This window comes from Ranitomeya variabilis, chromosome 7 (assembly GCF_051348905.1).
Source record: "Ranitomeya variabilis isolate aRanVar5 chromosome 7, aRanVar5.hap1, whole genome shotgun sequence".
NCBI classification, from domain to species: domain Eukaryota; kingdom Metazoa; phylum Chordata; class Amphibia; order Anura; family Dendrobatidae; genus Ranitomeya; species Ranitomeya variabilis.
The window spans coordinates 55,833,552-55,850,270 of NC_135238.1; the positions used below are offsets into that span (position 1 = coordinate 55,833,552).

A 16,719-nucleotide genomic window follows, 5' to 3' on the forward strand; every position below is an offset into this window, starting at 1 on the left:
AAAAAAAAAAAAGGTGACGGCACCACTTTGCAGCAAAGTCTGATAATCACATATGTGGCACACATGCGTCAACTATACTATAGGATACCGGGTGCTTATCCAAGAAAAAACATCATAAAGAGTATGCAGAAAATAGAAAAAACGGATAGCACTCACCGATCCTTAAAAATCTTGCTTTATTTTAACGTTTAAAACATCATGGCCAAGCGCTGTTGAGTGCGAAACGGCTGTTGTCAGCACTGGCTCACACACTCCTTCACCTATTCTCCTAGCCATGATGTTTTAAACGTTGAAATAAAGCAAGATTTTTAAGAATCGGTGAGTGCTATCCGTTTTTTCTATTTTATGAAAACTTTACTTTTATTTTCAATTAATATTCATAGAAACTAGTCCTATTGAAATCACAGATGTGGATATATACTGCTCTGGTATTTGGTAATGCCCTAATGACAAATAAACCTACTATTAATATATCAGTACAAACATATTAATTCAGTGTTCGTTCGGTATCTCTATCAGGGTGCAGTCCATGAGCTGATGTTAAATATATAGTATTGAGGTCAGTATACGGTTTACTGGAAAAAAAACTCTTATAATAAAAACTAGATGGTGGCCCGATTCTAACACATCGGGTATTCTAGAATGCACAGCCACGTAGTATATAGCACAGCCACATAGTATATAACACAGCCCACGTAGTCTATAGCATATCCACATAGTATATAACACAGCCCACGCAGTATATAACACAGCCAACGCAGTATATAACACAGCCAACGCAGTATATAACACAGCCACCGCAGTATATAACACAGCCCACATAGTATATAACACAGCCCACGTAGTATATAACACAGCCCACGTAGTATATAACACAGCCCACGTAGTATATAACAGCCCACGTAGTACATAGCATAGCCACATAGTACATAGCATAGCCATGTAGTATATTGCACAGCCACGTAGTATATAACACAACCCATGCAGTATATAACACAGGCCACGTAGTATATAGCAGCCCACGCATATAACACAGCCACGTAGTATATAACACAGCCCACGCAGTATATAACACAGCCACGTAGTATATAGCACAGCGACATAGTATATAGCACAGCGACATAGTATATAACACAGCCCACGCAGTATATAACACAGCCCATGCAGTATATAACACAGCCCATGCAGTATATAACACAGCCCATGCAGTATATAACACAGCCCATGCAGTATATAACACAGCCCATGCAGTATATAACACAGCCCATGCAGTATATAACACAGCCCACGTAGTATATAGCAATGTGGGCACCATATCCCTGTTAAGAAAACAATTAAAATAAAAAACAGTTATATATTCACCTTCCGTTGGCCCCCGGATCCAGCCGAGGCCTTTACCGATGCTCATCGCGACGCTCCGTTCCCAGTAATGCCTAGCAGCAATAACCCATGATCATGTAGCGGTCTCGCGAGACCGCCACATGATCTCGGGGCATTGCCGCAATGCATTCTTGGGACCGGAGCACAAGGAGCGGGAAAGGCTGCAGCGGACTTCGGAAGGTGAGAATATAATGTTGTTTTTTTTTTTTTATTATTTTTAACATTACAGTATATCTTTTTACTATTGAAGCTGCATAGGCAGCATCAATAGTAAAAAGTTGGTCCGGGATGGTCGCTGATTTAAATCCCGTGCCAATTCGCAGCCGGACAGCGCCTGTCACTGATTGGTCGCGCCCGGCCGGCTGCGACCAATCAGCGAAGCGTGGTTTAAATCCCGTGCCAATTTGTGGCCGGACAGCACCTGCCGCTGATTGGTCGCGGCCAGCTGGCCGCGACCAATCAGCGAAGGGTGATTTAAATCCCGTGCCAATGTCGCTGAGTGGTCGCGGCTGGCCGGGCGTGACCAAATCAGCGAAGCGGTGTTTAAATCCCACGCCAATGTCGCTGATTGGTCACGGCCGACGGGCACGACCAATCAGTGAAACGGTGTTTAAATCCCACGCCAATGTTGATGATTGGTCCCTACCGGTCGCGACCAATCAGCGAAACGGTGGGACCAGAGCATCGCGAGGAGCAGGAAAAGCTGCCGCAGACGCCGGAAGGTGAGAATATCACAATTTTTATTATTTTTAACATTATATCCTTTTACTAATGATGCTGCATAGGCAGCATCAATAGTAAAAAGTTGGTTCGGGATGGTCGCTGTTTGGTCGCAGCCGGCCGGGGGCGACCAATCAGCGAAGCGGTGTTTAAATCCCGCGCCATAACCCGTGATGATGTAGCGATCTCGCGAGACCGCTAAGTCATCTGGGTAATTTCGCAATGCATCACTGGGAACGGAAGCTGCCAAAAGCATTGCGAGGCGCGGGAAAGCTGTAGAGGCGACGGAAGGTGAGAATAGCATGATTTTTTATTATTTTTAACATTATATCTTTTTACTGTTGATGCTGCATAGCCAGCATCAATAGTAAAAAGTTGGTCCGGGATGGGGCGACACACTGGCACTGACTGGAGGAGAGTAGGGAGGGGCCAATTCGCGGCCGGACTAAGCCTGTCACTGACTGTCGCTGACCAATCAGCGACGGGGGATTTCTGTTACAGACAGACAAACAGACGGAAGTACCCCTTAAACGATTATATAGATAAACATTTGTTAAGTATATTCTAAAAAGACCCTACAAAAGTGAAAAAAGTGTAAAAGTGCTATCAGAGATAGTGTCAGAGAGGTGATCTGACCCTATATTCTAGATCCTAGAAGCACTTTCCTGTTTGCGGAGATCGGGCACCCTATGAAGAGGTGATGAGAGAAGGCGCCCCTGCTCAAACGTTGACTGTCCCTATGGTAACCCTAAAGGCCCTACATAAGGAACAGATGAAAATCGACAGTATCCCTGATACTGAACACCTCAACTGTAAAAGGGATGTTCCCAAGGGAATGTACAACAGAGATACCTCAATCTTGATACACTGAGAAGAAGCTTCTATTTCTATTTAGAAATGAAATCAAGTCAAATACAGGATTCAATAATTGATTCCTGAAAAAATAAGTAAGTATACAGCCACATTAGCTGTAAAAATATATAGCTCATAGCCTCCCCCAACATGTTTCACCTACCTAGCTTCATCAGGGGATTGAGGCTATAGTTTAATATAGATATTAATTGAATATGAAAAAAGTTTCATTAACACTCCTTAAGATAGAGTTTTATGCACCTTTTGGCAATTTGGTTTCTAGACGTTATTTACTCCTATAGAGGTTGCTTAACACCATTGGTAGTTTATTGTAGGAGCCAAACAGGTGAATGGCATGAAACCGCTCTCCAAAACATCAGTGACTCAAACATTCTAAAGTGTGTAGGGCGTCTACTGCTTATTACTCCTCCCTAGGTGGCCATTGCATGGTTTAATTCTTGGGAGGTATTACTTGCAGGATGACAGAAGAAACTCTAACCTTTTTTAAAAAACAAAAACGACTTACTGTAGAATATAGGTAGAAGTGAGTGCACATAATAGCCGTCACGATTCTTAGTCTTACAGCTTCTGTTTAGAACAAACAAAGATTATTTGTCAGACGCAGATAGCGGTACGAAATGTTTCAGTTGCAATTCAGACTCACAATAGCACATCCAGCCCCACATCCTTCTGCTTTCTATATCTATATAATATGGCTTCAGCACGATTCTTCAGTGTCCTTTCAGGCAATCTCATTATCTCTTAGTGACTCCATGGACCCAGCCCACACTTGATGCTCCGTGCAACCTTACTGTTCCCAGGTGACTCACTCAACACAGAATGGCTCCTGAACTTCATTTCTTTAAGCTCGACTATCCCCTTCTCACGGTCTGTGGAATTACATTGGCCTCTCTTCAATCTCTCTGAATCCCCAACATCTTTAGCTTCTGACACTAACTCTCCAGTATCTTCCTTCTTGCTATATCTGTTGTACGTGATCACACTGTCATGACTCTTGTCAGATGTCCTGGGACCAGGGGCTCCTTCCCTGTCCCTAACGCTAGGGGTGCCCTAGCTGGCCCTGTTTCCTGGATTACTTCTGATGGTGAAGACTCCGGGGCCACTTACCTTGCCTTAGCTCCTGAATCTGCCCTTAGTCTCTACCCTTCCCTCACCCAGGCAAGAGGGGAGTACTAGTATATCGTAGTACACCAACGAGACTAATAAGGTAACATGAACAGGGGTAACAAAAAATAACAAACATACAAATATACTCACACATATACCAGAGGAATCCACCAAGGAGTGAAGGATGGGGTTAAACCAAAGTAATAGAAAGGGAACTATTACACACACCTAGCAACTACCACAGATAAATCTACCAAACGCCTTTTCTAATAATTACCAATAACAACCTCCAGCCATATAGCATAAGTTAGCTATGACAATGAATGCTAGCCAGGATCCAGATTATATAGGAGATGGGAATGGGTAATAGTGCACAGCTGAGAGCCTTAATGCGGGAAAGCTCCCAGGAGCTCTCAACTGAGCAGATTAACCCCTGCACTGCTAAAAAAAAAACCTGCACTGTTTAATATGAAGGAGAAGAGAAATCAGACACTGCGGTGTTCCTCTGTCGCGGTAAACCCGTGACACTTGTTACGGTCATCAACAGGACCCCCCAACTAGAAAGTCTCCCCATGTTGACCAAATTCCTTATCTTCTGTAGAATAAAGGAAACCTGTCACCCAATTGATGCTGCCCAAACCATGGGCAGCATTAATCAGAGCCTGGATTCACCGTTATCATATTCCTGAGACTTTACAAGGACATTTCTTCATAATAATATACGAGCTAGAGATTGCGCCTTTCATCTGGCACCACTTTCTTTGCAGTGTTTGTGGTATGAAATATACCGGTATGTGTACACATGTCCATAGCTCTGCTTTTTTATCACAGAGAAAAAGAAGAAGACAAGGAAATTGCAGACTTCTTACGCATCAAATTAAAGCCACTGGACAAAGTCACAAAACCAGCTACTAGTGAGTACTTGTCCATCATAGTATGTCCATGTTGACCATAAAATGACTTGCCGCATGACTAGTGATGAGCGAATATACTCGTTACTCGAGATTTCTCGAGCATGCTCGGGGGTCCTCTGAGTATTTTTTAGTGCTCAGTTTTAGTTTTTAGCGCCGCAGCTGAATGATTTACATCTGTTAGCCAGCATAAGTACATGTGGGGGTTGCCTGGTTGCTAGGGAATCCCCACATGTACTTATGCTGGCTAACAGATGTAAATCATTCAGCTGCGGCGCTAAAAACTAAAACTTCGAGCACTAAAAAATGGAGGACCCCCAAGCATACTCGAGAAATCTCGTGTAACGAGTATATTAGCTCATCACTACTCATGACTTCAGCCAAACTGGAGTTTTCTCCTACAGGAGAAGACCTCCATCTGCAGAAAGCTGTGTGGGGTTCTTGACCCTCGTCCAGTGCAGAGTAGGACACTGGTCGGATGGGTGAGAGGCCTTTGATGGAAGTCTAGGGGGTAAAGTTTCTCCTTGAGGTCAACCTATAGACATTGCTTGGCGTTTAGAGAAACTTTACCACCTAGAACTTGTGTAATTAGGTGAACTGAGCCCATTCAATTACTCCACACTGAACTTGGATTAACATTTAAAGTATAAGTGACAAGAATAATGTTGTGATGTCAAAATTTTTTTTTTATAGTACAACCTAAAGTGAATGTTTTAGCTGAATTAGAGGGGTTGTCCACCCTAGGCTCTTTTAGGAGTACAAAAATAAACAAAATGGAGATTTATTTACTCACATTGGGTCCACTGATGTGTCCCCGTCAGTGCACCAGTCTATGCTGATCTGCACCAGCAATAATGTCAAGTAGATAGCGATGCAGCCAGTCAAAGAGCTCAGCGGTCCTAGTAATGTAGGCATCTCTAGCCACTGAGTTCAGTGATTGGTTGCAGTACTGTCGACGCAACATCGCCACTGCAGCCAATTAACAGAGACTGGGGCAATTCTGGACTCTTGAGAGGTCATATAAAACTTAGTTTGCTTTTTTTATACACATAATTGAGCTCATAGGATAAAGTTTGTTGAAGCGAGACAACCCCTTTTAATAAAGGCTCATCAGCAGGTCAGTCTCTGCTTTTATTTTATCCTCTGAATGCGTTTTTTTCTTTAAGATTTTGCCATATGCTTTGAGATATATGGATTATTTCTTTTGTGCTAATGCTTTGATTTTGCCAAGGGGCAGTTCTTACAGGGTTCTCTGGGGCGTAGAGAGATTATATATACACACACATATACATACATACAGTACATACACACACACAACGTTGTGCTCAAAAGTTTCCATACCCTGGCAGTATTTTTGCTTTTTTGGCCTTTTTTCAGAGAATATGAATGATGGCACCAAAGCTTTTTCTCCACTCATGTTTAGTGGTTGGGTGAAATCATTTATTGTGAAACTACTGTGTTTTCTCTCTTCCGAAAAGATCTCAATGATATGCACTATTTGTTTGATGGAAATGTCATATTTAATGCTGCAGGTACATCTCCAGAGAAGAAAACTGAACTCCCACCAACTAAACCTTCTCTAACAAAGACAGGAATGGCCATCCTGAAAGATTGCTGTGGCACCACCCAGTGCAGCGTGATGTAACACACAGCCTCGGTCGTCTGAAGGCTCCTACAAGATGACGGGCTCCTTAGCAGAGGGTTCGATGCATCTAGAACCCTGCTACCAGAACTGTTCGTGCTGTAGATATTACAGGAACGCATTTACCAATAGTGTATCAATAGTGAATCCCTCGCTGTCGCATGGATCACTCAATGAGCATGTTTAAGAGGAGCGTGTATGTACCAAGATACCTACATATATATGTCTATAGGGTGGCCAGCAAGCAGCACTGTTTTGTACCAGCCTGAGTGATTACTTAGTAGAAATAGCAGTCTGTGTTCTGGTCTCCTTTCGAGAAATTAACATGCGCTGTCAAATAAGACCGAGTACAGCTCATACATGTGACCTGCAACGCCAACGAGTCACATATCAATCTTTAATAAAACTGCCATTGACCTTTTAGCATTGCCCGACTTGACCAAAAACTACAGTCAATAACAAATAATATATATTAAACTCATATTTATTGACCTTTCTACATAAAATAACCTTATAATATTCATGAAAAAAAAATATTTGTTTTAGTTCTTCAACCGGTCTATTTTTCAGCATCACCTATCAGAAGGAGTAATTCTGACTCTAAGGCATCGCTATTCCATATTTTAGTGGCCAACATGTGTCTGAGCTTGGTGAAAACAAAGGATTTAAGGGTAACTCACATTTATATAGTTTGTCAATGTTTATCAGTTTGTTTTTTTTAATGTTACTAGAACCCTTGTGTCAAAGCAATGCTTTACTAACCCGAAATTTGACTCTTTTCTAATTGGAGAAGGTGTAGATCAACATGGCACCATCCATGCTGATACTAATATTTTTCAGGGTCGCTTGAGGTCTTGTATAACATATCCAATAGTTTGAGTATTTGTTTGTCATTTTATGGGCACTATTTTTTTTTTTTTTTTTTGCACTTGGTACAGAATTGGGTGCTAAACATGTCTATGAGGATTTCAAATTTATCACTCAACATTTTGACTTCTCTTGAATGCTTCATAAACCTATGAAAAAATTGGCCAGGAAACACCCTGTAAATAAAGAAGATTATTGGGGATGGGGGAATCAAAATAGCTAGGAAGGAACCATGAAAGTCTCACTTAAGAAAAGCTGGCCATAGATATAAAGATCCATTTTTTAGCAGTCAGAGGAGCAATTGGTAAATAGATATTTTAACTGAAAACCTTCATATTGTTGGATATTTTGTGACATTTGTGCTTTTCCCACCATATATTTTTAGCGGTCAATAAGTCCATAATTTTAGCACAAGTTTACATTAGATCTATCCAATCATTTTTGGCACCATGCCGTTTGATTCGTTCCCGAACATGCCCGACACTAGTGTGAGAGAAGCATACACTGGCACAGAACCTGAAGGGGCAATTGCTTACTAAAGAAGAGCTTTGATTTAAGGCCTGGACTTCCATGCTCCAGAGACCAAAAGCAACCACCTACACCACCCAACTAGCATTTTGAAGCAATGCAGACATATAACAATCAACCATTAAAAAATATAATTTGACCATCACTGATTATTCCATAGCAACGGCTGCTGTAACAGGTGTAATGGATATCGGATGCAGCACCTGAGCAGACAGATTTTGAAGTTAAGTTGGAAACAGGAGAAAGAGGACCACGTATGGACCTGTGCCACTTTGACAAGAGCTAATTTGGGGCATATTACCAGAAACTGAAGCAGGATTCAGAAATGGTGACCATGGTCCTGGCTCAATGATGGGTGAGGAAAAGGCTGGTCCATCTGTCCGATCCTACTGAGAGCACTCATCTAGTACAAAGTACTGAAAAAAAGAACATATGTTCGAAAGTTGTCAAATACGGCAGTGTACCACAGCGGGCTTTATCTAGGGCGGCACAGCCAAAGATCAGTCAAGCGCTAAACCAGTTTTCACCTCTGAAGGAGCCTACAATGGCCAACCATGTGTGCATTGCTTAGCAGTGGAAAAAATGGCACCAGGATGATCTACAGGAAGAAGGAAATAAGGAGCAATATCGTAAACATTGTACAGTCCCAGTTGCTCCTACATGGAGAAGGTCCCTCCTAGTCACAATGCAAAATTTGTAGTTTGGAGAATCCTAATGAAGAGTTCAAAGTTTTGACTTGATTTCTAAATTCTCTCTGAAGCATATGTCATTTTATGGCTGATAAGTGTGCATAGGAAGCAGGCATGGAGTAGTTTGTTTTCTCAAAAAAAGTGCAAAAATTGTATGGACATACTTGTAACAAAACTTGGGGGACAGCCAAGAAATGGAAAAGCTGGAGATTCAAATTAAATCTTTAGATCTATGGTCAGCTGCAGTAGTAGGACTATATTCTATATCATTGATGGCCTGTGAGTGTGGGTGCAAATACCAGATTGGGTGTACAAGCTCCATTTAACTGAAAAGGTTGTATAGTAGGAAAAAAAATTCATTGTATAAAAAGCTATGATTAACGCCATTCCCCCCAGATGGCTGACTGCGGGAGACATGGTCCCCTAAAGGCTAGAGGCAGCTCATTGTGCCAAATGCATAGTCTTTCTTTGGCAGATTTTTCTTTCCCCGAGTGTTGATTTTTCAATTCTATATTGCACTTTTAAGTTGATGACATGACAGTAACCAGAACAGGGTTCTCGTACTATATAACATACAATTAGATGAAATGATCCTTAGCTATATTTAATTTTAAAGTATTTTTAACTTTGATTTTAAGAATATAACGCAAATATATTTTTAGGAATTAGAAGTGTAAAATAAAGATTCCAAACAATTTGTAGAATTTCTAAAAGTATTTCCTTGGACCCTGCAAAGATCACTGTATATGAAAGCAGTAGAATATTTATGTCTTAGGATCTATTATACTGTGAAGTTCAGTCTGTAAGTAAATAAAATTATTTGTATCTTTGTGGATATCAAAAATGAAAAATTATACGTTTGTAAAATGTAAGCACTGCGGCATTTCATCTGCGGTCTAAGCAGATGGCAATGAACAAAATGAAACAGGAAGAAGCATTTGTGTTCTCATACTAAGTAAAGCAAAAACTTTGATTCAAGTGTTGTCCTTCATTTATGGGAGATCTAACTTTTTTGTATCAATACTTTAACCTTTCAGAAAATACCAGGCAAAATATAGTTTTTCCGAGGAGATCGGTTCTCATAAAAAGGGTTTATTCTTATTTTTCCCCCCTCTACCATTTTCGCAAAAAAAAAAATCCCCACCAGTCTCTACTTCTAGGATCACCATCAGCAGTGGCGATTGTATGCAGTTGGTTGTCCTACCATATATATTAAAAAAAAAAAAACATTTAGGCATTTTAAAATGTTAGATAAATGCCATTTTGCGCACACGTATACCTTGGTATTGAGGATTAGGACTAGAACTCTACTGTCACTTACACTGTGTGCAGAATTATTAGGCAAGATGTATTTTAGAGGATTACTTTTATTATTGATCAACAACTATGTTCTCAATCAACCCAAAAGACTCAAATATCAAAGCTTAATATTTTTGGAAGATGGAGTGTTTTTTTTTTTTTAGATTTGGCTATCTTAGGAGGATATCTGTTTGTGCAGGTAACTATTACTGTGCAGAATTATTAGGCAACTTAATAAAAACCAAATATATTCCCATCTCACTTGTTTATTTTCACCAGGTAAACCAATATGACTGCACAAAATTTACAAATAAACATTTCTGACATGCAAAAACAACCCACCCAAAAAAAAATTAGTGACCAATATAGCCACCTTTCTTTATGATGACAGTCATCAGCCTCCATCCATAGATTCTGTCAGTTACTTGATCTGTTTACGACCAACATTGCGTGTAGCAGCCACCACAGCCTCCCAGACACTGTTCCGAGTGGTGGACTGTTTTCCCTCCATGTAGATCTCACATTTTATGAGAGACCACAGGTTCTCTATGGGGTTCAGATCAGGTGAACAAGGGGGCCATGTCATTATTTTTTCTTCTTTGAGACCTTCACTGGCCAGCAGGGCCATATTTGCCACTAGGCACTTGAGGACACGTGCCTAGGGTGCCAGGATGCAGGGGGGGTGCACTTGAGCAAGTTTTTTTTTTTTTTTTTTTTTTTTTATTTTAAATAAAGTCCGGGGTCAACCACCTGCCCCCCCACCCACCTATCTCCCCCCCCCCCCCTTGAAGATGACATACTCACCCTCCTCCAGCGGTGCCTGCAACTCCGTCTCAGCGCCGGCAGCTCGTCCTGTCCTCAGCGGTCACGTGGTACCGCTCATTAACGTGATGATGAATATGCATCCATATTCATCACCTTAATGAGCGGTACCACGTGGCCGCTCACAGGAAGAAGCTGCGGCAGGAAAGAGATGTCGGGAAGTTCAGCGCCGCGCGGTGTGAGAAAGGTATGACGGGAGCCAAGCATACAGGATGGGGGAGCCATGCATACAAGATGGAAGGATGGGAGAGCCATGTTTACAGGGTGGGAGAGCCAAGCCATGCATACAGGATGGGGGAGCCATGCTTACAGGGTGGGAGAGCCAAGCCATGCATACAGGATGGGAGAGCCATGCATATAAGATGGGACTGGGGGAGCCATGCATACAACAGGGGGAGCCACACAGAGCAGGACAGGATGGGGGGGAACCACACATACCAGGATAGGGATGAGGGGACAATACATACCCGGCTTATACTCGAGTCGATAAGCTTACCCAGTTTTTTGTGGCAAAATTAGGTGCCTCGGCTTATACTCGAGTATATATGGTGTGTAATATTTACACATGCATGTGTGTGGATATATATATTATATATATATATATATATATATATATTTTGTAGGGGTTCACTCACTCAGGTGCGTTCGAGGAAACAGGAGGCACATTTTCTGTAATGTCCATGTGGGTTTATTTGCACCATAAACCAGCAAGGCAGCAACAAAAAGGAAAACCGTCCGTACATCAGGCCGATATAGCATAAAAGTCCATAGAAGAGCTCCGCTCTCTCAGGTCTGTAGGCACGCAGGCCCAGTCCTGGAGCCTTAACACACTGTGGAGGCTTTCTCCTCCACACACACACACAGACTCCTGTCTGTAGTGTCCCGCCTGGACACAGAGATCTCTGTCCACACTCACAGACTCCCAAAACACTCACAGCCATAAGCCAAACACAGCTCCATTATGTAGCCTGAAACCACACCCAGGAACCCATCACATGATTAGACATGTGGTTCTGACATCACCACAGGTCCTGAAACAAACATAGACAGGCATGGTTATGCCCCTTACCCAGGGGTGAGGTATATGGGCAGCCAGACCCTCCCATCTCTCATAGCTACCCGTAACCCGGACCCAAATATACTTAAACACTTCCTTATTGCTTTATGTGCATTACAGAAAACACTCCGGGTTACATCACAGCGACAAGCCTTCTCTGTGATACATACCTCCCATCGACTATACAACCTTTAGCCACGCTACTATAAAATAAAAAAAATTATATATATATATAAATTTTCTATTTATTTACATAGCACCATTAATTCCATGGTGCTGTACATGAGAAAGGGGTTACATACAGGGTTATAGATGTCATTTACAGTAAACAGGTTTACAGTGACACACTGATGTGTGTATATATATATATATATATATATATATATATATATATATATATATATATATATGTAAAAAAATTGGAACAGCGTCAAATTACTACCTTACAAGGCATGCAGAGCTCTTCCAACCAGCAATCCAATGGTCAAAAAGTAATAAACTCAAAAAAAGGAAAAGCAGCACAAAATAATTGAAAAAGTGGACTTTAATGCCTGAACAGCGTGGCAACGTTTCGGATGTGTTATCCTTTGTCAATCCTTGACAAAGGATAACACATCCGAAACGTTGCCACGCCGTTCAGGCATTAAAGTCCACTTTTTAAAAATTATTTTGTGCTGCTTTTCCTTTTTTTTGAGTATAATATATTTATTTTCGATCTTTGTTGTCATAAAAGGAGGGGGTCCCAGACACATTTCTTGCACAGGGGCCCCAAGCTGTCAGTGTCCACCCCTGCCCAGGGATCAATTGTACTCGCATCTTACAGAAGTGAGTACAATTGAGGTTCTGACTGCCGAATCAGAGCGACGTGAGCAGCGTGATCAGATGTTATCACGCTGCTGATGTCGTTCACTCGCGGTAAGTGCTCCAGTGGAGCAGAAGACACTGAAGATCAAGTGCACGGGGGGTGGGGGGGGACAATTTGAGTGGAGATGGGGTTATTTATTATATGCAGAGAGAATTGGAGTTGGGATGGAGGTATTTAATGTGAGGGGGAGATTTGAGGACACAAAATGAAGAGCAAAGGGGGAGATGGGGAAACAGTACAGGGGAATGGGGGCATGTATGAGGAAACAGTACAGGAGAATGGGGGGCACGTATGAGGAAACAGTACTAGGGAATGGGAGGCATGTATGAGGAAACAGTACTAGGGAATGGGAGGCATGTATGAGGAAACAGTACAGGGGAATGGGAGGCATGTATGAGGAAACAGTACTGGGGAATGGGGGCATGTATGAGGAAACAGTACTAGGGAATGGGAGGCATGTATGAGGAAACAGTACTAGGGAATGGGAGGCATGTATGAGGAAACAGTACTAGGGAATGGGGGGCATGTATGAGGAAACAGTACAGGGGAATGGGGGCATGTATGAGGAAACAGTACAGGGGAATGGGAGGCATGTATGAGGAAACAGTACAGGGGAATGGGAGGCATGTATGAGGAAACAGTACAGGGGAATGGGAGGCATGTATGAGGAAACAGTACTAGGGAATGGGGGCATGTATGAGGAAACAGTACAGGGGAATGGGGGCATGTATGAGGAAACAGTACAGGGGAATGGGGGCATGTATGAGGAAACAGTACTAGGGAATGGGAGGCATGTATGAGGAAACAGTACTAGGGAATGGGAGGCATGTATGAGGAAACAGTACTAGGGAATGGGGGGCATGTATGAGGAAACAGTACAGGGGAATGGGGGCATGTATGAGGAAACAGTACAGGGGAATGGGGGCATGTATGAGGAAACAGTACAGGGGAATGGGGGCATGTATGAGGAAACAGTACTAGGGAATGGGAGGCATGTATGAGGAAACAGTACTAGGGAATGGGGGGCATGTATGAGGAAACAGTACAGGGGAATGGGGGCATGTATGAGGAAACAGTACAGGGGAATGGGGGCATGTATGAGGAAACAGTACAGGGGAATGGGGGCATGTATGAGGAAAGAGTACTAGGGAATGGGGGGCATGTATGAGGAAACAGTACTAGGGAATGGGAGGCATGTATGAGGAAGCCGTACAGGGGAATGGGGGGCATGTATGAGGAAACAGTACGGGGGAATGGGGGGCATGTATGAGGAAACAGTACTAGGGAATGGGAGGCATGTATGAGGAAACAGTACTAGGGAATGGGGGGCATGTATGAGGAAACAGTATGGGGGAATGGGTGGACAGTATGGGGAGCGAACGGGGGAATGTATGCGGACACAGTATGAGTAGCGATGTGAAAAATGTATGTGGACAGAGTACGGGGAGTGAGGGTGATGGGATGTGTGCAGACAGTATGTGGGGAGTCAGGTGAGCAGGCAGTATAGAAAGTGAGGGGGTATATATATATCCCCTTAGTGACTGAGCCAAAATTTTTGAAATCTGACCAGTGTCACTTTATGTGCTAATAACTCTGCAACGCTTCAACAAATCCCAGTGATTTTGAGACTGTTTTTTCGTGACACATTATACTTTATGATAATAGTAAATTTAGGTCAATATGTTTTGTTTATTTATAAAAAATATCAAAAATTTGAGAAAAATGTTAAAAAATTAGCAATTTTCAAAATTTTAATGATTATCCCTTTCATCCAGATAGTCATACCACAGCAAACCATTAATAAATAACATTTCTCTCATGTCTGCTTTACATCAGCACCATTTGTAAAATGTTATTTTATTTTGGTAGCATTTTAGGAGGATTAAAAATGTAGCAGCAATTTTTCATTTTTTCAAGAAAATTTACAAATTTTTTTTTTTTTTTTTTAGAGACTTATCCATGTTTGAAGTGACTTTAGGGGTCTCATATTGGGAAACCCCCAAACGTGATACCATTTTTAAATCAGCACCCCCTGACGTATTGAAAACTGCTGTCAGGTAGTTTATTAACCCTTCAGGTGCTTTACAGGAATTAATGCAAAGTGGCATGACAGAAATGAAAATGTGTATTGTTACCACCTAAATGTCTCTAACTTCTGAACAGATTACTACAGCCGTTAGATTATTAGGCCACTATTTTGTCATGAATTGCCATGGCAAACATCAGGACCACAAAACCATGATCTGAGGTCACCAATTGGGATAAAGAGGAAGCCCCCACACTCTGTTAACCATTTATAATGATGTAGTCACTATTGACAGCAGCATCTAAGGGGTTAAACAGATATGGACGGTGCAAACACTGATGACTGATGCAGCAAGTTGTCAGCTATAGTATACAGCCGACAGCCGCTGGATTGTCACCTGTATGGGGAGGCTAGTCTCTTATATCTCAGGTCAGTTAAAAGACGTATTGGCTGTCACTAAGGAGTTAAATGCTGCAAAAGGCTACTTTCACATCAGCGATTTTTGCCAAAGTCACTGCCGATAGTGTCACAATCACCAATGGGGGAGGCAGCACTAAAAGTGCCTAGGGCAGCAGAAACTCTAAATACAGCCCTGCTGGCCAGCCACGATGTGGAGTAGTTGGAGGCATGTGATGGAGCATTGTCCTGCGTGAAAATCAGGTTTTTTCTTTAACGATACCGACTTCTTCCTGTACCACTGCTTGAAGAATTTGTCTTCCAGAAACTGGCAGTAGGTCTGGGAGTTGAGCTTCACTCCATCCTCAACCCGAAAAGGTCCCACAAGTTCATCTTTGATGATACCAGCCCATACCAGTACCCCACCTCCACCTTGCTGGAGTTGGAGTCGAGCTCTCTTCCCTTTACTGATCCAGCCTCTGGCCCATCCATCTGGCCCATGAATAGTCACTCATTTCATCAGTCCATAAAACCTTTGAAAAGTCAGTCTTAAGATATTTCTTGGCCCAGTCTTGACGTTTTATCTTATGTTCCTTGTTCAAAGGTGGTCGTTTTTCAGTCTTCCTTACCTTGGCCATGTCCCTGAGTATCACACACCTTGTGCTTTTTGTTACTCCAGTAACGTTGCAGCTCTGAAATATGGCAAAACTGGTGACAAATGGCATCTTGGCAGCTTCACGCTTGATTTTCCTCAATTCATGGGCAGTTATTTTGCACCTTTTTTGCCCAACACGCTTCTTGTGACCCTGTTGGCTATTTGCCATGAAACGCTTGATTGTTCGGTGATCACGCTTAAAAAGTTTGGCAATTTCAAGACTGCTGCATCTCTCAGCAAGACATCTCACAATTTTGGACTTTTCAGAGCCCGTCAAATCTCTCTTCTGTCCCATTTTGCCAAAGGAAAGGAAGTTGCCTAATAAAGCACACCTTATATAGGGTTTTGATGACATTAGACAACATCCCTCCTCATTACAGAGATTCCGATCACATCATTTACTTAATTGGCTCTCAAGCCTGAAGAGCTTGTTGTAGGACAACATGTATAAAAAGTATCATGTGATCAAAATACAACTTGCCTAATAATTCTGCACACAGTGTATTGTAAGTAGCAATCCTAAAAGTCAATATCGACCCTGTAACGAGCCTTGCAATCTGACTTAGGATAAAAGCAAAACCAGATTCTCAATTTGCAGATACGGTGTTTCAGGGTGTTGCCCCTCAGTCAAATGAGATCTTGCGCTTTGCACTGTATGAGAGGCCTCTGACTGGGGTGTAAGGGGTAACATTTCTCCTTTTTCTCGTTTTTTTTTTTGTTTTTTTTACTTAAGTTGTGGATGTATGCTTCACTGTATGGCTAATGAGTTTGAACAATAATTAACTTTATTACAATCGTAGAGGAACTTGTCAATTCACTGAAGTGTTTCTATTATGATCTAGTGTACCCAAATGATGCCAAAAAACAAACAAAACTCTACAA

General features: G+C 42.1%; 1 protein-coding gene across 1 annotated transcript in view; it reads left to right on the top strand.

The window, feature by feature from the left end:
• BMERB1 (bMERB domain containing 1) overlaps positions 1-9,690 on the top strand; it is a 188,330-nt gene extending 178,640 nt beyond the window's left edge. Inside the window, exons 5-6 of the mRNA XM_077275119.1 lie at positions 4,912-4,994; positions 6,524-9,690. Of these exons, the coding sequence (XP_077131234.1) occupies positions 4,912-4,994; positions 6,524-6,636 (196 nt within the window). The 3' untranslated portion in view covers positions 6,637-9,690. The remainder of the gene's footprint in view (positions 1-4,911; positions 4,995-6,523) is intronic.
• Positions 9,691-16,719: the final 7,029 nt, after the last annotated feature.